At 41.1% G+C, this 24,598-nt stretch overlaps 1 protein-coding gene across 9 annotated transcripts in view; it reads left to right on the top strand.

The window, feature by feature from the left end:
- Nucleotides 1-363: 363 nt before the first annotated feature.
- KMT5B (lysine methyltransferase 5B) overlaps nt 364-24,598 on the top strand; it is a 28,041-nt gene continuing 3,806 nt past the window's right edge. Inside the window, exons 1-9 of one of the 9 annotated variants that reach the window (XM_058827873.1) lie at nt 364-995; nt 7,760-7,996; nt 8,632-8,779; nt 18,065-18,230; nt 19,389-19,498; nt 21,292-21,458; nt 22,111-22,130; nt 22,281-22,417; nt 24,204-24,400. In XM_058827873.1, the coding sequence (XP_058683856.1) occupies nt 7,843-7,996; nt 8,632-8,779; nt 18,065-18,230; nt 19,389-19,498; nt 21,292-21,458; nt 22,111-22,130; nt 22,281-22,417; nt 24,204-24,400 (1,099 nt within the window). In that variant the 5' untranslated portion in view covers nt 364-995; nt 7,760-7,842. Of the gene's footprint in view, nt 996-1,376; nt 1,514-5,647; nt 5,665-7,756; nt 7,997-8,631; nt 8,780-13,867; nt 13,933-18,064; nt 18,231-19,388; nt 19,499-21,291; nt 21,459-22,110; nt 22,131-22,280; nt 22,418-24,203; nt 24,401-24,598 lie in introns of those variants that run through there. The other 8 variants (XM_058827951.1, XM_058828271.1, XM_058828104.1 and 5 more) reach the window with 8 other exon arrangements.

Here is a 24,598-nt window from a genome sequence, read left to right as displayed (position 1 = left end):
GGCACGGCAGGGGAACCGCGAGGCAGCACAAGGAGGCCCACCCCAGCTGCATGCCGGTGCGCGCCCCGCGGCGGGGAGTCCCCCGCGTTTAAAGGGCAGCACCGCGCGGAGGGATCCCGGAGCGGGACTTCTTCCCCGCACACACGGCCGTGCGGGGCGGCCCGGGCCTCGTTCCCCTCCCTCGGCGGGATCCCTCCGCCGCGCCGGGCGGTCATGGGCCCCGCGGCCGCCGCCGTCCGCGCTCCGCGGCCGGACGGGCTACCCCGGCTGCCCCTGCGCCGCCCGCGGTGAAGCGGCGGCGGCAGGAGGCGGCGGCGGGGAGCGGCGCGGCTGGGGGCGGGCTGTGTTTCCTTGCCAGCGGTGTATCCTTCCGCGGCGGCGGGAGTGCGCGGCGGCGGGTGTCCGCGGTGTCCCTCCGCCGCCGGGAGCGCAGGGGCACTCGGCGTCTCCCCGGACGGGGCGAGGAGGTCGCGGGCTCCGCCGGGAGGAACAAGAAGAAACTTCGGGGCGCGGCGGCCAGCGCGGCGCTCGCCTGGCTCGGCGGGGCGGCGGAACGAGGGCTCCCCGCAGGGAAGGAGGAGAAGGAGGAGGAAGCGGCGGCCGGTCCGCGCCGCCACCCCGCGGGGTCTCTGCGGGGGAGCCCGGGGGACTCTTTCTCGCGGGGCGCGGCGGAGGGATCTCCAGGCGGCTCTCCCCGCCGCCTCCCCCCTGCGCCGCTCGCCCCTCGGCGCCGCCATCTTGGATTTTAATCCGCCATTTTTTTTCCTCCCCCACTCGGAATTATTTTTTATCACTATCGCCGCTTTTTTTTTTTCTCCCCCCTTCCTTAGTTTTCCTCCCCAGTCCGCCCCTGCCTGACTCGGTCTTCACTTTCCCCTCTTCAGCTTCCTCCCTTCCCCCTTCCCTCCCCTCCCGCACCCTTGCCTTTGATGATTCATTTTCCCCCCGTGGCAGCGGGGGCAGCGCCGGCGGCGGGGGACCCCCAGCGCGGGGCGGTGAGTTTGTGTCTCTGGGGAGGGTCTGTGTGTGCTCTGTGGGGCGGGGGAGGTGCCGGGGCCGTGAGGGGGATGCGCCCCTGAGCACGGCGGGGGGGGCCCGTGAGGAACCGCGCCCGGCGTCCGGCAGCGTGCGGGGCCGCCGCGGGCAGGCCGGGGGCGGCTGTCGGGGCGCTGACAGCGGCGGGCGCAGCGGGGACCCGCGGGCGGAGGGGCGGCCGCGGGCGGGGCCGGGCCCCGGGGCCGGGGGCGGTGGGGGCCGCGCGGGGCCGGGGCGTGCGGCGGCGCCGGCGCGCGGAGAACGCCAGGGGGCAGCAACGGGCGCGGGGGCGGCGCCGCCCGGGCCGGAGCCGGTCCCGCTCCCGCTCCCCTTCCGCCGGCCCGGCCCTGCGCTCTGGGCCGGGAGTTTCGGCCAGTTGCAGCAGTAGTTCCACGTCTGGGTGGATGGTTTTAGTGTCCCTCTCGATCTTGCCTCGGTTTAATGGAATGGCCGGACTAGTTGCCTTGGGGGGTTTTTGGTATGTTTTTATTTTTTTTGGTTGGGGGTTTCTTTTTGTGTTTTTTTATCGGAGGATACATGCCATTAGGGAAGGGGTAAAAGGCATGTCTTCATGCAACATCTGTATCTGAAACTTTAAAGTGAAGTTACCTTTAAGACGTTACTCTCGGAAACGCGAAAACCGGTGAGTGAGAGGGAGAGTGCGTGGTGTTTTGTCAGGGTGTGTCACAGGCAGTGGGAGAACCTGAAGTGTAGAACTTTGTGGAGTTTTCTGGTGCCTTAAATTCAGTGCAGGGCAACATGTCTCAGGACAAGATGACAGTCATAATTTGTGCCGGGGCAGGTTTAGGTTGGACATCAAGAATTGCTTCACAGAAGGGGTGATTAGACGTTGGAATAGGCTGCTCAGGGAGGTGGTGGAGTCACCGTCCCTGGAGGTGTTTAAGGAAAGACTGGACGTGGCAGTTAATGCCATGGTCTACTTGAAAGGGTGGTGTTCAGTCACAGATTGGACTCGATGATCTCAGAGGTCTTTCCCAACCTAATTGATTCTGTGATATGAGATGGCAGTCTGATCAGTGTTTAATAGCGTAACTATAAATACATACTGGCAGGTTTTTATCAATGAGGATAAAATGTGTATTGTAGGATAGGTTCTCATGGAGCCATGCCTTGTTTTCATAATCTGACCACTATAACTATGGATGCAGCTGCTTCAATTTTCACCAATACTGAACTTTTCAGTTCTTTGCTTTTTTCCTTGCGAGTAAAAATGTGGGAGGAAAGCAAGGCTTATTTGGTTGAAAAGTTGAGTGTTATTGTTTCTTTATCAGGCTTCTTTTCTTATTAGGGCCAGATAGACACATGCATCTCTGCTCTATACCCACTAGAACTCACAAACTGGAAATTCAGACTAATGTGAAGCAATTGCTTAATGTATTGCATATAAAGTTAAGGAGTGGGATGATGTATCCTTGTGTACTCAGTAACAGGACTGACTGGGGCTGCTGAACGCTTTTCTTGCTCTGTTAGCGCTATCCTATTCTAGGACTACATTTCCCAGTGTGCTCTTCACTGCAAGCACCACATGCTTTAAGGCAACAGACAGTTGCCCAAGTCAGCTTGGTAAGTGTAAGGTGTGATATTCCTGTGCCAAACCAGTGCTGTGGTTTGAAGATGCAAAGAAGTCCCAGCTTAAGTACTCCTGACCATTTCCCTGACTGTGTTCTCCCTGCCCCATAACATCCACTCATGGTTCAAGCCAGCCAGGTTCAAATTTGTCTGGTAACTCTCCTGATTCGGTGACCAAATCATTCAGGTCACTTGGCTCTGCATTTGTTTTGCTGGCGCAGGGGGAGGATGGTATGGAAGTGGGCACAAGCAGGTGGGGAGGCAGCAACACTACTTTTGGAATTACACTGGTTTGGGGTCTTCATTGATCTGTTTAATCCAGCCGTGGTGGGGCTGCCCTGAAGTGAACCTGAATCTGTGTAAGTCACATAGCTGCACACACAGAGTTAATTTGGGTTATGGAGAGGTCCACGGAGCACTGGAATTGGTGGAGATAGTTGTGTGAATTGGCAAGTGGGAGGAAGGAGGTTCTCCCTCTCCTGGAAGCAGCAAGCTTTTATATTGTCTCTGACTGCTGAACACTGGAGTTGTTTCAGTGGCTTGGGGTAATCACATAGGCTTTGGGGTGCTATGCTCAGCCTCACCCTGAGAGAGGACCCAGTGGAGAACATAGCAGGGCAGGGGAGAAGGGGCAGGAACTGCTGAAGTGTAATTTGCTCTCTGACACTCACTTTGTGCTGGTACTGGATTGCTTCTGTGTCTGTACTGTGCTTGGATTACTATCCAAATTGACACACAAAAATCACATGACGGCAGAAGAGAAAAGGGGAATGTACAGGCTGAGCTGTTGGTGAGAGATTGGAGCCTGGGTTTGGGTCAGTTTTGGATCCAGGTGTGCTCTCTCAAACCTGCATCCTGGGCCTGCAGTTCTGCAACAGTCTGGACTGACCAGAGTCAGTTTTGACACAGTCTTAGAGCCTCCCCATGCCACTGTTAATCTCTGTCCAGTTCTGCACTGAGCTTATTCTCAGCACTAAGTAGCTGAAAAGAAACACTCAAAAACATTTTCTGGGGGTCCCATTTACTGAACCAGTTTATCCTAAATGTGGTTACCAAAATAAGACTTGAGACTGTTTTAGATAGCTTCTTAAAGCTGTGCAAATTTTCCTTCAACTTTGATTTTGATCAGTCATTTTTATTCTGGTGATCCCATAGAGAAACTAGTTGCACAGTTTTGCTCTGCTTTCCAAATTCTAAGTTCTGTTACTTTTTGTAGGGCTATCTATAATGAAACCTATGTCTTTTCTCTTGATACCTCTGATTTGTGCAGAAGAGCTGAGGCTGGGTTTATTGTTTTGGGGGTTTTTTGTGTCTTATATTTGCTTTAAGTCGCTGTCTTGTTGAAGCTTCTTGCAGCTATTGTTAATTTAAAGGAAAAAAAAAAAAACAACAAAAAGGCAAGCCAAAATGTAGGTGTTAGAGTTCTTTAAAATAATAATAATAAAAAAATCCATAAACTATATTTTAAAGGAGGTCCATTGCCTGTCTGTGCTAATTGTGTTTGTGCTTCAGTTGTTCAATGGTGCTTCTGAATGTGACTGACATGCAAATAATGCTCAGAAAGTGTTAATAGGTTTAATAAATTTAGAATCAAGTAAATGAAACTTGAGTTTTCATTTTTGAGAGTACTGTTACAATGAAATGCCAGATACCTCAGTGAGAGGTAGCAAATGCAATTGAGCTATGTTTTAGCATTTGAGGAAATGTGCCTGTTAAACTAGTGTAATAGAATTGCTAAAAGCAGTGTCATTTAAAGAGTAGTGCTGTTATTAATAAAGGGTTAAAACAGCCGTGTGATCATTCATATTGAAATATAAAAGGTCCCTTGGAAGCTCTAATGGTGCTGGTAAAACTACTTCACAGTTACAGGTAAACCTGAAGTCCTAAGTGGTCCAGGTGTGGTGTTAGATCTTGATGGCAGAGCTCTGTAGCAAGAGTTTTGAGGCATCTGGTGGTCTAAGTATATTTAAGTGTTTCCTTGAATGGCAAGATAGTGTTCATCTCTGCCTTTTCTCTCTCAGTTCCTAAAGGACTTGTCGGTATGAATCTGATGTAGAAAGCAGTGAGGACAAACCACATTGGACAAGATACTAAATACCACGTGGTGGTGGTTATTGGTTCATCTCTTGCTCCCTTTCAGGTTTTCTGTTGGCATTAGTAGCTGTGATATTCATGGAGAAAGGAATCCTGGCTGTTGTTTCTGGCTTTTTATATCATGTCTGGAAAGCAGTTTTTTGGTACTGGGAGAAGGACTCACAGAATTCCAGAATGGGTCAGGCTGGAAGGGACCTCAGTGGGTCCTCCAGCCCAACCTCCCTGCTCAAGCAGGGCCATCCCAGATCACACAGCGCAGGAATGTGTCCAGATAGATCCTGAGTATCTCGATTGAGGGAGACTCCACATCCTCTCTGGGCAGTCTGTTCCACTGCTTGTTCACCCACACAGTAAAGTGATGCTTCCTCGTATTCAGGTGGAACTTCTGTTCATCTGTTTCTGCCCATTGCGTCTTGTCCTACTGAATAGAGGCTGAAGAAGCACACTTGCTGTCTTCAGGTTTGTAGTTTGGCTGATACTAGAAAACAGAGGCAGCAGTAGATGGAGGCAAAGGTTTTCTTGCTCATTAGGCTGGTGAGCCCTGAACAAATAATGTTTTTTCACCAGAATTCTGCTGTACATCACTAAATGACCTGATTTTACTTGAGTAGGACTTACGTTGCTGTCTATAGGAGGCTTGTAGGAGACTTAAATTGCTGTTTTGGAGCAGAACAAAGTATTTTTCCTAACGTTTAGTATAGTTTGAGTATCATTCTGTGCCACGTTGCTTCTTACCTTTGCAGTGGTACTTTCCTTGTCATTGCTGTTACTGATGAAGCAGAAGTGTGTTACCACAGACAGTACTCAACCTACCCAAACAGCCCTTGCGAAAGATGGGTTCCTCCTGTGACTACTGTACCTGGTGATTGTCAGGAAGTACCACAGTAAGCATTTCCCCCAGACTGCTGGATACGATACAGGATTCATCTACAGTCAGACTTCATGGTAATTTTGTTCACCTGTACTGCTTCTGAGCTGTAGCACAGCACAGCGTGGAGTTCAGTCCTGGTGTACAAAGACACCAAGACTGAATTTCATGCAAGTCTTTAATGTAGTTTCTGTTTTAATGCTGTTTATTACCAAAGTTACAAAAACATGGCAGAATGGGGGTTAATTAGAGTATATAGACCTGTAAGATTAATAGATTAAGAAATAAGAAAAGCAAAGTTTGAGAGTGGGTTTGTCATTAAGTGTTTATGTCAGTCAGTCAGTGGCAGACCTTCACAGAGTTGGTCTTCTGACAGAAGTTCAGGTGGGATGCTTAACAAGGAAGTTTAAGGGGATTGGTTGTTTTTGAAGTTTTGTTGGGGTTTTGGTTTTTTTTAGATGATTGTTATCATAAACTTACATGTATATGTTATCAAGCAAGCTCTGTGAATTAAAAAAAGCCTATCCAAGAGTGTTTTGGAGGTATTTTGTAAAAAGGGCTGTGTCTACTTGTAGTTGAATAAATAGAATTAATCTTGAGATTAAACAAAATCCCTTCTGTTACTGGCAGCAAGAAAATTCTTTATCCACTGAAACAATCTCAGTTTTTCTTGATACTGATGCAGTAACTGAGCCAGCTTTTGCTCAGTGTGATTCTGTTACACTTTGTTGATAGTTTTTACTGCCCTCTGTAACAATTTGTAAAAGGTTCTAAAATCCATCAGTTTCTGGGTGATAGGCTCTAGCAAGATGTTTGAGCCAGTGCATCTGTTAATATACAGTACACTTGTCTGTACTGTGTTTCCCTAATTGCCTCAATCTTCTTCATCTTTGTAAATAATTTAATTACAAATTATCTGGCTATAAACATTTCTTTAGGTAGCTGGATCACATAGGTGTCTAAGAGAAGTCTAGTCATTTACTACTCTTACCTGATAAAAAGCAGAATTTCTACAATAGACAGTATTACAAGCATCTGTTAGTTTGTTGTGACTTTCTTTCACCAGATTGAAGTGTGTGTTACAATGGCCTGTTACCAGCTGTGAGCAGAGTGCTGACTTTTTTTTTTATAATTACAGTAAAGTGAAAAGGCACAATTTATTTCTTTGTGAGGAAGCAGTAGGGAGGAGGGTGAATTAAAATCAAGAGAACGAATAACTAATGCATAAATGCAATTGTAAAATAGTTGTGTAAATCAGATCTTTTCCTGCAAGTTATACAGAGTGAGACACAACTGTGTACAAAAACATTATTAGCTTTCTTATAATTATTTATGCAAAAGACATTAAGACTACAGACAAAAACTATAATGTGCTTTTCTAGACATTTATATACTGTAAAATTTCAACTCTACTTGTGACCCCACTTAGTATTGGTATGTTGAACCACGTGTGTTGTGACTGGTTTGTTTTTTAATATGGAACCGTAAGAATAGTAGCCTGGGTCCTCTAGGTCATTGCTGAGGGTTTCTTGAACTCTGATTCTTGAATAAATATTTAACATCTTTCCCCTAGCCCCATTTCAAAAATGTCCATTTTCTGGTTGGGTTTTTTCCTTTGTTTTTCTAAACTCTGCTCATCTTTAGTTCTTGGAGGATGCTTGTAAAATGGTCTTTGCTGTAGAGTTCCCAATAGGTTATGGATTTTATGTATTAGGAGATGAAAACTTAATTGGATATGTATTTGAAAATACTGTGGGTCTGGAGTCACATAGCTCTGGGCGTGTTTATCCATGTGTCCATATGCCTGTACAGCTATGTCCATGGGTATAGTCCAGCTCTTAAAAATGTGCTGTCAGTAGCAATTTACCAGCTTTAGAATTCCGTCCTTGCTGCCAGATGCCATTGTAAGTTGTAGGACAATAGTTCACCTGTTCACAGTTCCGTGTACCAGTGCTAATGAACAGCTTTTCTTTTTTCCCAGTGCAGATGCAGATTGCTATTTCCCCCACTTTTTCTTTGGAGGTGGGGGTGTTTCAGTTTTCTTTTACTATTACTATTATTATTATTATTGTTGTTGTTGGGCTAGTATTATTATTATTTTTTGTTAAACTCCGTGTCTTGAAATCACTTTCCCAGTAAGTTCTAATCATGTATATGTTTTACTTCCAGTAGGAATTGGAACTGAATTTATTCATCCACTTCTCCAAGCCTTTTGAAAAGTGACTAAATGCAACTGAGTCAGATTGTCTGTGGGTATGAAGTGGCTGGGAGAATCCAAGAACATGGTAGTGAATGGCCGGAGAAGTGGAAGCAAGTCATCTAATGACCACGCGCAGACCAAATTGCAGCATGCAGGAAAGGAGAATCCAAAGACGGGCAAAAATGGAGTTGAGAGAAGATCAAGCAGATGTATGTACATGTTTGTGCTGCTTAGTGCTATGATTTACTTCCTAGTTTTCAAGCCAGGCTTCTGTCTTACCTTAAATCGCGAGGGAGGTCTGCAGTCAGCATGAAGCTAACATCAGAAATATTTGTTACATATGTATTTTCTGGGTGTGTTAACTCCCTTCAGGAATATAGATCTCCTCAGATCAATTTAAAAGTCAAGTAAGAATAACTGGGTGGAAATGAATTTTGAATTGTTGTAATTATAAAATGCGTGATTGGCACTAAATGAAGTCTAGTATCATTTGAAGTGAATAACTTAATTTGAACTACTTGCTCAACTTTCAGTAAACGCACTGGTAGAAGTAAATCCCATTTTTTAAACAGGTCAGTTATACCAATAGCCATTTTGCAGTGGTTTTAAGAAATATGGATTCTTATTTTTGCTATTGGTCTGGGATGAAGAATTAAAGGCAAATTAAAGTCCTTTATTCAGATGTCCTTTAAAGTCCTTTATTCTGCTTCTCCAGGTATTTCATCATCTTCCTCAATCGTTCTGTATTTTTTGCCACCAGCCTGTGTGTCTGTCTGTCCTCAAATGTAACTGGGCTCTGTAATGTCCCTTAAGTGATACCTAATTTGTGCTCTCTTATTCGCAGGTAGCGGTGCTTCAGGATTTGAGGGTCAAAGTCGTTATGTGCCTTCCTCTGGAATGTCTGCCAAGGAACTCTGTGAAAATGATGACCTAGCAACTAGTTTGGTTCTTGATCCCTATTTAGGTTTTCAGACACACAAAATGAATACTAGGTAACTTGTCTTTATTTTTCTAGAAAAGAATTCATCTTCTTAGTTGATGTAAATCAGCAAAACCATGGATTTTTGTGCCTGTTTTAAGAAAGTGACAGAATGCAAATGTGTGAATAGCTTCTGCCTTTAAAACAGTGTTGCATGTGAGTCTGGAACGCATCACTACAAATGCAGCCTCTCACAGTGCTCCATCATAGGTCTTTCCATTAGTCTCATGTATTTGTGCTATAGAACAGGTTGGTAATAGGCACTATTATCTAGCTTATACAGTTAACTATTTGTAAGTTTGAAACCAGTAGTCATTTGAAATCTTTCAAAGGCAGAAGCCAGATTTTGGTAACTTTTCCGTTTATTCCATCTGCCTGGATGCCTTTTTTTTCCCTTCCTTACTCTTAAACATCAGAAGAAAGATGCAGCCTCTGAGCAGTTCAGTGTTGGTGCTACTTGATCTGAAGTTCTTGCAGACCCTTGCTGAAGGAATTGCTACTGAGACGTGTCTGTATGGATAAGATAAATGAATGTGCAGCTGGAAACTTGCTTAATAGAGTTGCACCTACTTTTGCACTGTTACGCATATGTCTGAATGCTTTGGTGAATTCTTTGTAGTCTCAGGGTTTAAAAGCTGCTTGTGCTTCTCCTTCGGTTCCAGATGTACCGCTGATGATAACTGTGTTCAATCAATCTCTCTTAAGCTGGTTTGTATACAAGATCTGTACTGATAGCTCAGTGGGGAAATTGTATATAAACTATATGTTTCTAAGGACAGGAATTGTGTGCTTACTACTGTGCAATAATAAGAGCTGAAGTTTCCAGGCAGCACATCTTGGGAAACAGATTCTCAGCCTTTCAAATTGTTGCTGTGATTATTTTTAAAGGACAGTTCACCTGTGCAGCACAGTCACATACACACACTATCAGTTAAACAAATTGTATGTATGCAGTGAACTTACTGATTCAGAAATGACTGCTGGATGAATTGGTGTTGTCACATAAATAGTTGCTAATATAGCCTGACATGACAGCATCAGCTGTACATGAAATTGCAGCAGTGTGAGTGGAATAACTGTAAAGACTTACTCCAAGAGATACTTTATTTTTTTTTTTCTGGAGGGTGCAACATCTACCTTTAAGGAGGATGTTGGAGTTTTTCCTCTTCCCTCCCTGCTATTGGTTACAGTAGCACATTGTCCGGGTAGATATTCTTACAGTTCAAATTGAAGTGTCTTTGTATTTTCATCAGTTAATCAAGGTAAGAATATATGCTGAAAGAAATTTTCTGGTTTGTTGCATGAATGATAGTTTGCAGGTTATGTACAGGTTGTTAGTTCTTGTGCTTTTTGCTATAAAAGTGAATCCTGTTTAGTAGTCGGAGAAGCTACTTTCATAAATGTTGTTTTATATTGATAGGCTGTCAACTAAAATATTTATTTAATTACTGTTTTGAACCAAAAGGCTACACAAAGCCCATCATCATGTATTTCTTCCTTTCTCAGATTTGGAGAACAGTTACAGGCAGTCTTCAAGGACAGTAGTTAATAATCTTGGAGCACTATGGGAAATACTTAGGTGAGGCTTAAAACTCCTACCAGATGCACACTTCCTGCCTCTGTCATATTGTCCCATTGAGAAAGTTTCTGATTTTGTGATAATTAAAGTCCAGGCATCAGCATAGTTCTTATCTTTTTGGTGCAGTGATGATACCTGCTTGTTACTGTGGCTGTGATGCTCAGATTACCTTTTTCCATCTAGTAAACTGCAGTCTTTCTAAAGAGCTCCTGAGGGCTCTAGAGGTCATTACTGTTGATTTAATGGCTTTGAGGGAAGGTGCAGGGAAAGCAGGTGTGAAAAAACCATACTGCTTCCAAAATGCCAGGTGACAGTACCCAAATATTATGATGTAGTAGAAACAAAGATTTGCAGCTTAAGTTGGGGCATCATCTGCTTAAGTGCCATGGCGTCATATTAGTTACATAGTTTGTGTATGGAGGTGTGCTTAAAATGAAACAGCCAGTTATGGTGGCAAGCAAAGATTTCTTATTTCCCTTGTTCTAATATGCTTGATGATGCCCTGTGAAAGTGTCTGTGCCACCATTCTGTGGTGACATTCAGCACCAGTCTGTGATGTGTTGGAAACATGTAAGAGGTTTGTATTTTTGCAGCCCATTGTAAGTTGATGATCACTTACTAGTTCTGCTTCCCCTTACATCTGGAAGCCAGGTCTGTATTTTTGTATGCATGAGTGTCTTCCCTGTAAGCCCTTTTTCTACTTAATTCTTCCTGTTGGAGAGTTTGTAAATTTGATTTATCCAGAGTATATTGATTAAAGAAAAAAAACCCTTATGGTAAGGTATCAAGATCGATATTGAAATGTCCTTGTTTTCCATCTTCTTTATATTGAGTTAATGATCTTATGGTAGGGTGGTGACAATAACATGACTGTTACTTTGCTTGCTGGGTTTTTGTGTTTTGATTAGGTGTTTTTTTCTGGGTGTATAAAAATAAAGTCCTGCAGTTTGTGAACACCCACCATCTTGGTAATAGGGCTGTTGGCTCTGTAAACTGTCAACTCAGGAATTCCTGAAAGAGCTGAAGACTGTTTCTTAAAAGCTTACAGCTGAATCCCCTAATGTGTTTGTCCAGTGTTCCTCTGAAATGTTTTGTTGTCACTAGGGATTTGAAGGACAGTATAACATGTAGCTCTGGAAATGTCCTCAGTGGCTTTACCCAGAAGTATTTTTTTTCATCCTCTTGGATTTCCAAGAGAAAACAGGATGTTTTCAGAGCTTCCAACCCTCTTTTACAGGCCCAGTTGTCATTCTTTCATCAAATTTGTGGCTCTTATCTCAACAGAATAGCAGCTTAGCGTTAATAAAAGAAACACCATGTCTTAGAAAGCATGTTCTTCTCAAGTATCACTGTTCTAAGAGGTTTTCTTGCTTCTTGTACAAATTCTGTTATATCAGTCTTTGTTGGTTTGTAAGACAGTTTGTCTACCAAAACAAAACTCATTTTGCGAGCTACACTTCTGGGTTGAAGGTTGACAAACACTAGAGATTAAAACTGACGCTTGTAAAATGCCAAGTGAATTCTTGCCTGTCTTACCATCTCTTACTTTTGGGTGCATTTCCCTAGGCTGAGCACTGAATCTTGAAGTCACATGCCTTAGTGGCTAATCTGCTCTTTATACTATCTCACGAAGATGTTACTGTTTAAACCTTGAGCCAGACTCCTGATCATATTGCTGCTGTTTCCAGTCAGTGTTGTTTCCTGGTTTCCTAAAGCACCAGCATCATGCTAGGGAATACTGACAGCACTTCCAACGTGTCTTTAAATTTGCAAGTGGTTTAGGAAGTCAGCTATGTTGCAGTCTGCTGCTTTCAGTGAAGTTAAAAACAGGTGTGTGATGTGGGTGGTTTTGTCTGATTACGTGGGACTAACAGATCAAGCTTTAAGAATTTCCATGTTTTCCATTGGAATCAATGAAGTGGGTGGGGCAGATGTACAGGATCTGCTTGTCTGGACACTGCCTCAACAGCAGTCACTGACTTGGGTGACTGAACTTGACAGGGTGCATCACTCTTCATCCCTTAGTCACCACTAGGCAGTAGAGACAAAAAGCACAAAGCAGTTCTGTATCGTTGCATTTATGAGCCTGTGCTGAATCTCCTCTGCTTTCTTTAGCTCATTTCAATATAATAATAAGAAGGTTCAGTATTCATCTTGAGTGAAGTCTGGAGGCTGAGGGAGTGATTTGGGTTCTGCTAAATAAGGTTATGTGGCCATACAGTTCAGCTTCAGTGTTGAGGTGCTGTGGAGATACTGGATTAGAGGTACACGGCTCTTATGTAGTGATAATCTGTTTCAAAGTGAAGCTTTCACATTCTTCAGACCTCAGTGTCTGTGTACTTTACAAAATGGTTTTGTTTGACTTTTGCATAAAATCTGATTTTTTCCATTTTTTCTAGATTATTTTTACTGGTAGCTTAATTCAGTAAAGTCCTTTACCTTGCTCCTGGTTGTCTTCTTTCAGTGTGTATAAATCACACAGTGATTACATTGGAACCAACAGTTTCGCTGTTCTCAAGTGTCTTGGATTAAAAAATAAAAAAACAACCAAAAAAACACCCTAAACAACCATGCCCTGCCCCTCAAACCAACACCCACCACCTTACTTTTACAGTTTTCTTATTTGTACTTTTAGCTTCAACAAAAAGTGTTACATCTTCAAAACATGGAGTGACTTGCTTCCAGTAGTCACATTAATTGCTTAATTAAATTTACCATGTGGAGTGTTGGAATAGGATTAGAGGACAGTTTTAGGTTGTTGATTTGGAGGGTTTCTTGTGTCCCCCATATTTATTTTTAAAAAGTACTTCTTTGCTAACCATATTAAGGAGAGTGAAATTGTGTGTCTTAGAGTTTTCTTTGTTTTGATCACACTGATGTGTATTTAGTATAAGAAATTTAAGTAATGTGAATTACTTTCTTCATTAAAAGTGCTGTTTTGAAATTTGGCCTTTAAAGAACATGAGTTTTCTTCTGTATGAAAACACTGGCAAGAAAGGCAGAACCAGTTGATCATAACTTGTATAACTAGCTTTGAGGAAAAAATACTCATACTACAGGATTGGGCAGGGAGGAAGCCAAAATGCGTGTTAATTAAATTGTTTATGCTTATTTTAAAGACATGATTTTCAACTCTTGTTCTGCTTCTTGAATGCTTAACAGACTTGCAGTTGTAGCTTCTGTGCTCAATCTCTGGTACGAGGTGAAAATAAACGTGGTGTTTTCCAGAACTGCTTAAACAGAAATACCATCCCGACAAGGTGTCTGTTGTTAAAAGGCTAATGGGTCGATACGGTTTGATAAATTCACTCTTCTTGATGTTCCCTAGTCAGAAGTTAAGAAATAAGGTTTGGAAGTCAAACCCTTTATCATGCACTGGTATGCTGTGTGGAGTTCCATACTGGATCTCTTGCAGGATCAATTTATCCTTTTTGTTCAAACTCACTGCTCTCAGTGACTGAGACTGAGCAAAGTACTGTGCTTCTGAACTTACCAGAAACTCTCCTTTAACTTCCTTTATAGGCAAGCATCTCACTGACCTTTGGCTTTATACCTTGGAGTTCCAAGAGTCTTTAAGTACTCCTGAGGTAAGAGAAACTTGAGAGAGAAAGAGCTTTGCTTCCCTGAGCCATTTTCCTACATCTTCCTTATTGAGACCATATATGTTTGCCCTTAATTGGGATGAAATCATCTTCTATCTGATTCTGAAACTGCAGTAGCCACAGCTTTATCAGATCTTGTTGACTAGGAAAAAAATAAGTCTTTTCTAGGGAAGTGTGAAAAGCTTCTGTTCCTCAGGTTGTCAGGAAGAAGGGCTGATATTATTTCTTTAAAGACACTGTCATAGCTGAGGTGTTTATTCTTTGCTCATTTCCAACACCTGTCTTGCAGCAGACTTCGTGTCCTATGAGACCTGACCTGTGAACTGCTCATAGCGTGGCTCAAGGAGTCTGTGCCTGTGAGCAGATTCAAACATCAATGTGTCTTGTTCAGTTGCCATGATGGAATTTAATAAAGGTACTGTTCAGAGGAGGAAAGCAGAAGTCTGGATAAGCAATTCTGATTTTAATTGCCTCTGTTCAGAGACTGGGTTGGCTGGTTTGTTCTGTTGGTTTCCTTGTGCTCTTTCTATCTCTCTTTGAACTAGTCTCTTGTTTTACTGATGCTTAAAAGTCAGTTTCTCTGGCTCATTTTATATGTATACATTTAGCTATGGGGCCTTTTCAGGCTCTTTTCATGGTGGAGCTCAAAAACAGTTGTGGAGATGCTTCCAGCAGATCTGTAGGTTTTTGGGTTTGGTTTTTTTTTATGTTGTGTAAATGTGGATGCCCTGTAACACCAAAATGCTAGTATGCAAGGTTGCTTCTCAAAATCAACTGGCTTTTAGGTTGCAAAAAACTAATGAATAAACTAATTAATTATACTCCTGGGAGAAGTGAAGTATCTATCAGCAGCCCCAAATTCTTAAGGAATACTTCCAGGTTTTCTTGGCTTCTTCAGTGTCTCAAATGAGAAGATACCTTTTAAAGTATATATGGAGATACACATGTGAAAGACTAAATCTTTCATGAGGAGTCTGGACTGTAGTATTCTGAGTTTGCTTAGAAACTTTGTATGCTCTCAGTGCAATTTATATGTGCTGCTGAACTGTGAATAGCTCTCTAACTCAGGCTTAGGGTCGTTCTGATTCACAGTGTTCTGATTCATCAGTTTGGGAACCCTTGGAAGTGAAATGTGGAACATAATGCTGGTTTCCAGCGTCTTTCCATGTGCTTGTGGATGCTTCTTGGTTATTTGGATTCCTGTTTTTCTTTTCTCATATTCTCTGTCCTGTCACTATGTAAGAACTACATTTTGATAGGGGTGCTGTAGAGAGTCCTCAGTATTAATTTTTGAACCCCTGGGCGCAGAGAGTCATCTCTTTCAAAAACACAGTTCCTGTTTGAAATGCCTGCCATGCAGTCCGGCATTCATCTGACTGTGTAATGCCTTGGGGGTTTTACAATCTCTTCATCCCGTTCTTGTTTCCAGCCATCTTTTTGGCCTTCGCAGGGCTTGAGCATACACTAACTATTTTACATCATTGGAGTGGTTTACAGAAGTTTCTGCTAATCACTTAGATGAATTCCACCAGCAATGTGGTGCTTGAGACAAGAATCTTGAGAATAGAGGCACCTGCTGAATGTGATCCACGGAAGTGTGCCAGCGACTTTCAAGGGCTAGGGCCAGATTCCAAGCTGCCTAAGGTAGCTGTTCAGGTAGACATCAAGCCAGCCTCTGAGAATAATGTATGTGAAAGTCCTAAAATATGAGGACTTGAGGCTGTAATTCAGTGCTTTGAACTACTAGAAAACATAGGGTGTTGGTTCTTTTTCTGTAGGTCTTGAGAGCCACTGTTAAGCTTAGCATCTGCCCTCCTTTTTTTTTCTGTATTTCTTTTCCACACTGATGGTTCAGTTGGGGTACTGCTTTCTTTAGCTAGCCTAGACCAAGCTTCTTGGTGATAAACAAGTGTGATGACGTCTATCAGTACATACACTGCTTGTCTCAGGTGCTAATGCAATTTCAAATATGATGGCTTTTCCACCTATCTTTGCTCCTGTGGGTCACTTAGCTAAAAAATTGTGTATTTCAACATGTAAAATACAGTGTAAGGGAGAGGGCCATCACTCATGTAGCCCAGCAAGAACAGACATACTGAAGACCAATTTTATCTGTAAATCCTGTGGGTTTTTCCTGTGTGTAATGTTTGCAGATGGAGGTGTAAGTGAGATACTGCTCTTTCATGAATGTGCAAATTGGTGAGCTCTCTACTTCTGATGTAAGTGCAGTTGGCTCCTTGCTGGGAAACTTGTTCCTGTTGAAACTGAAAGTGAGTGCAAGTCCTGTTCTGAAACTAGTCAGATTTAGTTCTAGCTATATGATTTTAAATTCCCTTTGTGTATGAGGAAGCTCTTTGAGTTACGGCTATCAAATTTGGGCAAAGTCTTTCTGGTTTTGGGAGAACAGAGATATTCATATGTGTGACTGGCAAGTTGAGGAAGACTTTGGTGTGCTGCAGAACAAAAACAATGATTGTGTCATCTCTAGGCTGAGGAGAGTTTTCTTGCATGATAAGGTCTTATCAGCTTGTTAGGTAGTTAGCTTTTTGGGATGATGATACAAGTATATTCTTTAATAAAGAACTTGACTTGAAACTTCATGGTGTGGTGTGTGCTACAGTTGTAAGCAGGCATCTCTTTCTTGGCTGACTCCAGCTGTCTTGTTCAATTGTCATATGTCAGCAAGAAGAGAACTGAACCTGATGTTTGCTCAGAACTCCTTACTGTGCCATGTCTTCTGAAAGCCCAGAGGTTTATGGTGGTAAATTTTGCTGGATTCAAAAAGATCTAAAAGGGTACTTAGTTATTGTGTCACAATGAAGTTTTTCCGATGGAAATTCGAGAGATTTGTAAAAGCAGCATGGAACGCTGATAACCTGCTGAAAGTGATTGTGCTCTTGGGGGATCTGTCTTCATTGTATCAGGAGCATAAATACAGCATCTTCCTTCTAAGGAAGGAAATTGAATCCTCATCGTTGTTACTTATTTCTGATTAGATTCTTAGTATTTTACAAAGTGAAACAAAATCAGGAGGTAACACTTCCTTGTTTCTTTTATACAAGTTGCATGGAAGAAGCAAATAGTATGTGGTCATTTAAAAGAAGTTACTTGCAACAGACAAGATTCTAAGGTGACAATAGCCCAGTTCATGTGGCAATTTAAAAATCAGGTTGTCAGTGAGGAAGTTGATTGAGGTTTCCTTCCATCAACTTCAAGAATTATTTTCCCCCCTTGTTTACTTTTGTAATGAAATACAGATTTCATTTAGCACAGAAGAGGAAATAAAATAAGCATAGTAATGAACTTCTAGCAGCAAGTAACAGGACTTAGTCTTACATGTTTGCTCAGAAGCTCTTGGTTTGTTTAGCACTTTTGTCATATGCTCTGTGCATTTGACTTGTAAGAAGAGCTGCAGAAAACTGTTTCTCATGATCCTGGGGAATTTTTATCTTTGTGAAGAGTCCCCTGGGGTGTAGCACACATTTAAGAATACCTATACCCCACCTCTGCCCCAAAGCAGAGCTTATATGGGTATGTGCTCAGTCAAAGGCAATTTATAGGGCTTTGGCGAAAATCTCTAAGTGCCGCTTTCTCTTGGTGGTTTTGCAGCTCAAAAATGGAGCTCCCACTTCTGGCAGTCATGCAGGTTTTTTCTGTTACTTTTTCCTACTGAAGATAGGAAGGGTAGCTTTTCTTAAATCTCAATCTTTGGGAAGAAAGGAGAATTCTCTGCTAATGTACAGGTGTTTGTTTTCTTATTTACATGCCCAAGATTTCCTGTTTTGGGGAAAGAATTCTTACGATTGCACTAACTTGTGGAACCTTAATCTTCCACAGATGTAGCATCTGCCATGTGTCAGTATTTGTAGATATTTCTTGCGTTGTCATTAAGAGCTCTATTTTATATGAATGACCATGTTAAGTTTGCAATCCACATAAACCCATGTACTGAATTTATCAATATAAAAAGGCTTTGGGTTTGGCAGAAGTTGGTCAGTGTCTTTATGCAGGGAGTTACACATTTATATGGGTAGCAAAAGAACTGTGCTGTGAGTAACTGAGGAAGAATTGAGAATGACTGATGGTGGACTGGAATAGCTTTATTTTTTTATTTCAGATTTCGACCTATTAAAGGAAGGCAAGAAGAACTCAAAGAGGTGATTGAACGTTTTAAGAAAGATGAGCACTTAGAAAAAGCCTTCAAGTCCTTGACGTCAGGTGACTGGGCCCGGCACTATTTTCTTAACAAGAACAAAATGCAGGAAAGGTTGTTCAAGGAACATGTAGGTGTATTTGTAATTAATGTGCTTTTTCAGATGGTTGAAAGGCAAAGAAAACAAAAATTTCTTAAGAATGTAGCAATAGTAAAGCAGTCAATTGCTCTGTTATATGTTGTTTTATTGTTTTTTTAAGATAAACTTCCTTTGTTTTTGTAAAGCCTAACTAGACACACCCTCAGTTTTTTTTTTTTGGTGGGACTTTTTGTTTCTTTTTTTTCAGTTAACTTTCGTTGCCTTTTATTAATAGAGTGTAGAAAGGAAGGGGGTTTTTCCCTTTCATTGTTTGTTTGTATTGTGGTTTGGTTGGGGTTTCTGTTTTTCGGGGGGCTTTTGGGGTTTTAGGTTTCTTTTACTTACAGCTGTTGTAAATTAAATTGGGTGACAAAGGAAGATAAAGGAAAAGGGAGTTGTTACCTCAAAATACCCCACTTCCCCCACTCCAAATCTATTTTGATTCTCAAAGTTCAAAGAAAAAAGCCATAGTATTGTTTATGTAACAAAAAAAAAAAACGATGCTTCTTCAGGAGTCTATTGTTTCCAGGTGTAACCAAAAGGAATTTGGACTACTTTAAAATGCACCAAATCTAATAATGCAAGAAAGAGTTAGCAGGAAAAGTTCTTCTTTGTTACAGTGGTTTTTAGAGTAACACAATCAGACCCCAACTAAAAAAAAAATTATTCAACAGTCCCTGAATTCAGCATCTAGGTTTGTTGTGGAAGTAATACCTTTTTTCAGAACTTGAAATAATAAAATGGATTCCTATAGATTATTAGGTCTCAGTGGTTGTTAAAGATAGAAGAAGATTTCTTGAATGCAAGTATTCAGCAATTTAAGAAAAAAACTACCTATTTGCATTAGTTGGACCAAATTTGTACCACTCCAAGTATCTTTTATTTTCTTAAACTTTTTGGATAATTACATTACTAGTGTGAGGATTCCTGCAAGTCACTGTGAAGAAATAAGATCAACATAGTATGTACAGATTAAACATGTAGAAACATTATAAAACATACAGAAATGCATTTCAGCAGACAGTATCCCGCTCCAGTATCCATTTTGTGTGTGTTTCTGTACAGTTCACTTTTCATTATTTATATAAGAAGTTCCTCACTGCTTTCATTTTGCATGTAACAGACAAGTACTGGGTTTTTTCATTGCAGGTATTTATTTATTTACGAATGTTTGCAACTGACAGTGGGTTTGAGATACTGCCTTGCAATCGGTATTCTTCTGAGCAAAATGGAGCCAAAATCGTTGCAACAAAAGAATGGTAAGAAATACAGTTTACTGTTGTGTCCTGTTTCCGTCAATTATTTGAAAGAATCTATAAAAATATATTTATAAGTGTGATTTAGAAATAAAACTGCAGCCAGTGAAATAGTTTTGTATTGTTACTTACAAACTGAATTTTCTCTCTATTTTTCGCTAAGTATTTAATACAGGATCCATGTCTGTGGAAGATACTCCTTTGTATATTTGGGGTTATGCGTATAGTGTTCATTAAACTTTTTTTTTTTAAATCTTGTTTTCAGTCAGATAGTTGTTTTTCTCTACTCAAGAGTTCTTAGCCTTCCATGAGAAACATGACATCATGGCAGATTTGTTACACAGCAAATAATTGAGGCAAAAATGAGGTTTTAGCCTTTTTTTAAACAGGTGTTACTTGCGTATTTTGACTGTGGAAAATAAATCTCTCCTGGAAACACAAGGCTGGAACCCCAGTGTATTTCCCCATCTCATTTTGGCACATCTGAGTTTCATCATAAGCATGTATGTGGCAGCACCAGTATGTGGCTTAATTCAGATTTTAGAATCACTTCAGATGTAGACACCAATTGTATGAGCTTTGCTTTGTGGCAATACCCATTTGTAGCAGCACACCTGATGTGAGGAAATACAGTTATGTTCACACTGGGATTGAGCAGCTGGATATCCTGCTGGTGGCAACACAACCTCTACCTCTTAGACAGGAAGCTTTAAATAGGCTGAGGCCTGTTTCCAGCTCTTCATAACCAGAGATGAAAGTTCCACAACCATGATACAACCCAAAAAATACTGACTGGGTTTTTTTTTCTTGGTTTGTATTTGTTTTTTGTTGGGGGGGGGGGGGGTGTTCGTGTTTTTGTTGTTTGCTGCTGCTTGAATTCACCCCTTGGCTGATTCTTTGGGGTAGAAGCTTTGCATGTAGGTGTATTGAAAATAGATGAACTTTTCATACTCAAAATCTAGAGTAGGCTGAGAAGTGAGCGAGACAGGAGGGCTGCATCTTAACCCTGCTGATATCTGGAAAACTGCTAAGACTCAAAACTGATTAGAATTCTCAGAACTCTCTCTCAAAGGAGAAATTTGAACTTAAAAGACTTCTAATTTGTGTCCTTCATGTACCCTTAGTATATCCATGTTCATCTCTGACAGAGTATTCTGGCCAAAATACGGAATGGCCACTCTGAAGAACAGTAGAAACAACGCCCATGCAAGAAAATGGAAACTGTGCTCCTACTAGACTGAGCATTCAGTGCCTTTCCACTGCTCTAGTCATGATGGCACATTGGCTGTCTGCACACAAAGCCTTTGTGGTTTTGTTCATTTTTGTAGGTGTCATTCCCCCTCCTCACTCTATTTCAAGGACCACCTTCATGCTCATGAGAGAGGAAAGCGTCTTGCTTGAATTCCAGCCTTTGTTTGAGTCACTACTGGGCCTCATTTAAAAAGCCATGGAGCTCTAAGCATTTTCATTATGCTGGGTTTTCCTGGCCCAGGAGGAAGTTTAGGAAACACAAGCAAGAGCAGCTGGAGGAAGTCAAAATTTCTCAAGTGGTGATGGGGAGGGAGTGTACACAAATGAAAAGATCTTGCTTTTGGTTTTAACAATTGCAGAAGCTGAAGTAATCAACTCTTGCAATTTCTTGCCTGCAGTCTCAGGAAATTGTAGAAACAATGGTGGTAATTGTTTCTGACGTCAGATTTGTTGTAATTGATTCTATAACAACTTCTCTTTCTGTGAAATTATTTTGTGACTTTGGCACATGTAGTCCTATTTTTGCTACTCTTTCTACATTAAAGGAAACGAAATGATAAAATAGAATTACTTGTGGGCTGTATTGCTGAACTATCAGAAATGGAAGAAAACATGCTGCTGAGACATGGGGAAAATGACTTCAGCGTCATGTATTCCACACGAAAAAACTGTGCACAACTGTGGCTTGGTCCTGCTGCATTTATCAATCATGGTGAGTAATAAGTATAAGAAGCATGTTGAAGGGCATAAGAAATTCAGAAGTGTTGTATGTGAGCCAAACAACACAGAAACTTGGAGAAAAATTTCTGAATCTGACATACTGTATTACTGTAGGACAAAATCATATTGGGATTTTCCCAGCCAGAGCTGATCAGCTGAGAAATTCAGAGAAGGCTCTAGGGAAGCAATGACTTCTTCCTTGAAGGAGACTTTGGAACTGGCAGCTAAATTAGTGGAATATATTGTGGGTTACCTTGAATTCTTTGTGAACTCAGTCAACAATAACATCTTTATTAGATGAAGTTCTTACGGCTGTTTAACCTTTTGCACAGAAGTTTAGCAGATTGTGTTGCATTTGTGTGCCAAAGGAAGAGCAGGTAGGATTTAAGATGAAGCTGTTTGCTCTAAAGAGGAGGGAAACTGGACATTTGTGATAGCATAGGAAAGAGCTCAGAAACGCAGCTATATCAAAGCAGAAATCTTTTGATGCATGGCTTTGTGCAGTACTAACTTAACTCCCAGTATTTAGTTGAGATTCTGCAGTCATTGAAGTCAAAGTGAATCCTTACTTTAGATATCTACAACTATTCATGTTTCAGGTCTTATCCACAGTTAATTGACTTTATCTTTTGGACCTTTTTCAGATTGCAGACCTAACTGTAAGGTAAGCAAGAAATTATAAATAAATAAAGTACCCCACTTTTATTTCTTTCTCCTTCCAACTTTTCTTCCCCAAGTGTTTTATTTCTTACTCAGATACTGTTCAGCCTTAATGATTAACCTTTTTTTCACTTCCTGTCATCTCTTTTTCCAGTTTGTATCAACGGGCAGAGATACAGCATGTGTGAAAGCTCTAAGAGATATTGAACCTGGAGAAGAAATCTCTTGTTACTACGGAGATGGGTTTTTTGGAGAAAATAATGAATACTGCGAATGTTATACCTGTGAAAGGTATGCATTGTTGTAAAAAGCTTTCAAATGCAATTGGGCATATTCATGATCTGTTTTGTGAACCTGAAAGTCCTTGATTATGAGTACTCAGATTTTTGGACACAAAATAATTGCTTCCTACCTATTTGATGTAATGATTTTTCTGTGTTGTTACAGAATGGTGATGATTCCTGAGAAATCTGTATTCTCTTAATCTTTTGATTCTCTGTTCTGGAGAGAATCCAGAACAAAATGAGGCAGAACAAAACAGGGGCGTAGATTCTTAAAAATGCTTGTACTGAATAAAGTAGAATTGGAAGGAAAAGCAGTTACAGCTTCTACAAGACCATTGTGAACTGATCCCCAACTTTTGCTCTTCTTTGCACTTGATAAAGCAAATTCCATTAATGTTTTATTTGTGGACCTGAAGTTCTCTTCTGCTGGGTATGGGCAAACTAGTTTTTCACCCAGTTTTGTTAGAACTTGGGGATTTGTGTATTTGTAAATATCTACTGGTTTGGACAGTATTTGCTTCTCTCTGTCCATCACTCAATATTTGTTTTTAATGTGCTGTCCCAACCTGGTTTCTTCACAAAATCAGTTGAAAGAATTCCATAGTTGGTTTTTGCCATGTTGAAACTTCTGCTCACTGTGAGCACGGAGGCTCGACATCATCTGTGAGAGCTTCACTCTGTTCCAAGAGGAGCTGCACAGAACTCACTGTTGTGTTTGATCTAACTGTAGGAAGATCAATCTATAACTGCATAACCTCTAACTGTAGAAATAAAAACCCTATAAAGGTCAAAATATTGCTCATATTGAGAAATAGCTTAGTGCACCTGCATATAAATAGTTTAATAATACTATTTCCATTTTTATTGGCTACTTTGGTCACTAACATATCTTGAAATTAAAGGGAAAATACTCTGGTATGGACCTCCAAGCTTATGTGATGTTGGTAGGCCATTCCAAGTGAAGGGTGCAGTCTCAGACTTTATCTCGAGAGCAGTTAGTAAAAATGTACTTCAGTCCTGGAGACTAAAGTGATGAACAAATAGGCACCAGAATTGTTCTTCCCTTGTTACATGGAGCAATGGCGGGTTTTTCTCAAGTTCTTTTGATCGCTGATTTCAGTGTAATTTGAACATACTTTCCTTTGCAGGACAAACTAGTTTTGTGTGTCTGAACATTTTCATTAACTTGTTTTTGTATTTTAAGTACATGTTAAGTTATTTTTTAAAGCTAATGTTTGAGTAATTTTAACTTTAGGAATCTGCTTTTCAGATGCAAAGCTGTGGTAGAGGTAACCAAATATATAAGATTTTATTTCAGGGGGAGTTAGTAAGGACTCATTTTTTGCTTGTTTGAAGACTGAAGAGGCAACAGTCACTTTGTACACCACAAAAATTTAAATGTCCCAATTTTAGCTATGCTGTAAAGAATGTTAATTTGCAATGTTAAAATGCTGGGATCTAAGGATCTGTGGTATGTTCGGAGCAGTGGGAGATTTGGTGCAGTACAATTTCTTTCAAGCCTCCAAAAGTCATCACCAGTAAGATTTGCGTCTCTTTACATATGTCCATGTACTCTTCCTAAGTGATCCTGCTGTTCTTGCTGGCCAGCTGAGACATTTAGGCACCCAAGATGACAGGTAGAAGACAGGACAGGCCACAAACTGCTAACCAGTTCTGTGGCTGTTGGTGTCATTGGTCTAGATACACCTGGGATCCAAACTACTGTATATGAAACAACACTCGAAATTTACATTAAGATTTATTAATACCTTCTGTGCTCCTTTTATCTGTAGACGTGGAACTGGTGCTTTTAAATCAAGAGTGGGATTGCCAGCACCTACTCCTGTGATTAACAGTAAATATGGACTGAGAGAAACAGACAAACGATTGAACAGACTTAAAAAGTTGGGTGACAGCAGCAAGAATTCAGACAGCCAGTCCGTCAGTTCTAACACTGATGCAGATACCACTCAGGAAAAAGGTAATGCAAGTAAGTAAGGGGAAGAGCTTGGAGTCATTGAAGGCTTCACAAAAACATGGAAAATTTTCACAGTGATAGAATTCTTCTCTTAGTTTTGAGATGCTTCTCACATACTGGTCGTTAAAACTAATTTATTCAGGAATCCATAGGCAGTTTAAACAGCAAATTAATGGTTTTCCACAAGTGTTAGAAGAACAATAGGTGGTA

This window comes from Poecile atricapillus, chromosome 1 (assembly GCF_030490865.1).
Source record: "Poecile atricapillus isolate bPoeAtr1 chromosome 1, bPoeAtr1.hap1, whole genome shotgun sequence".
NCBI lineage: Eukaryota > Metazoa > Chordata > Aves > Passeriformes > Paridae > Poecile > Poecile atricapillus.
The sequence above is the reverse complement of the archived record's forward strand: the minus strand, read 5'-3'. Positions and strand labels throughout refer to the sequence as shown.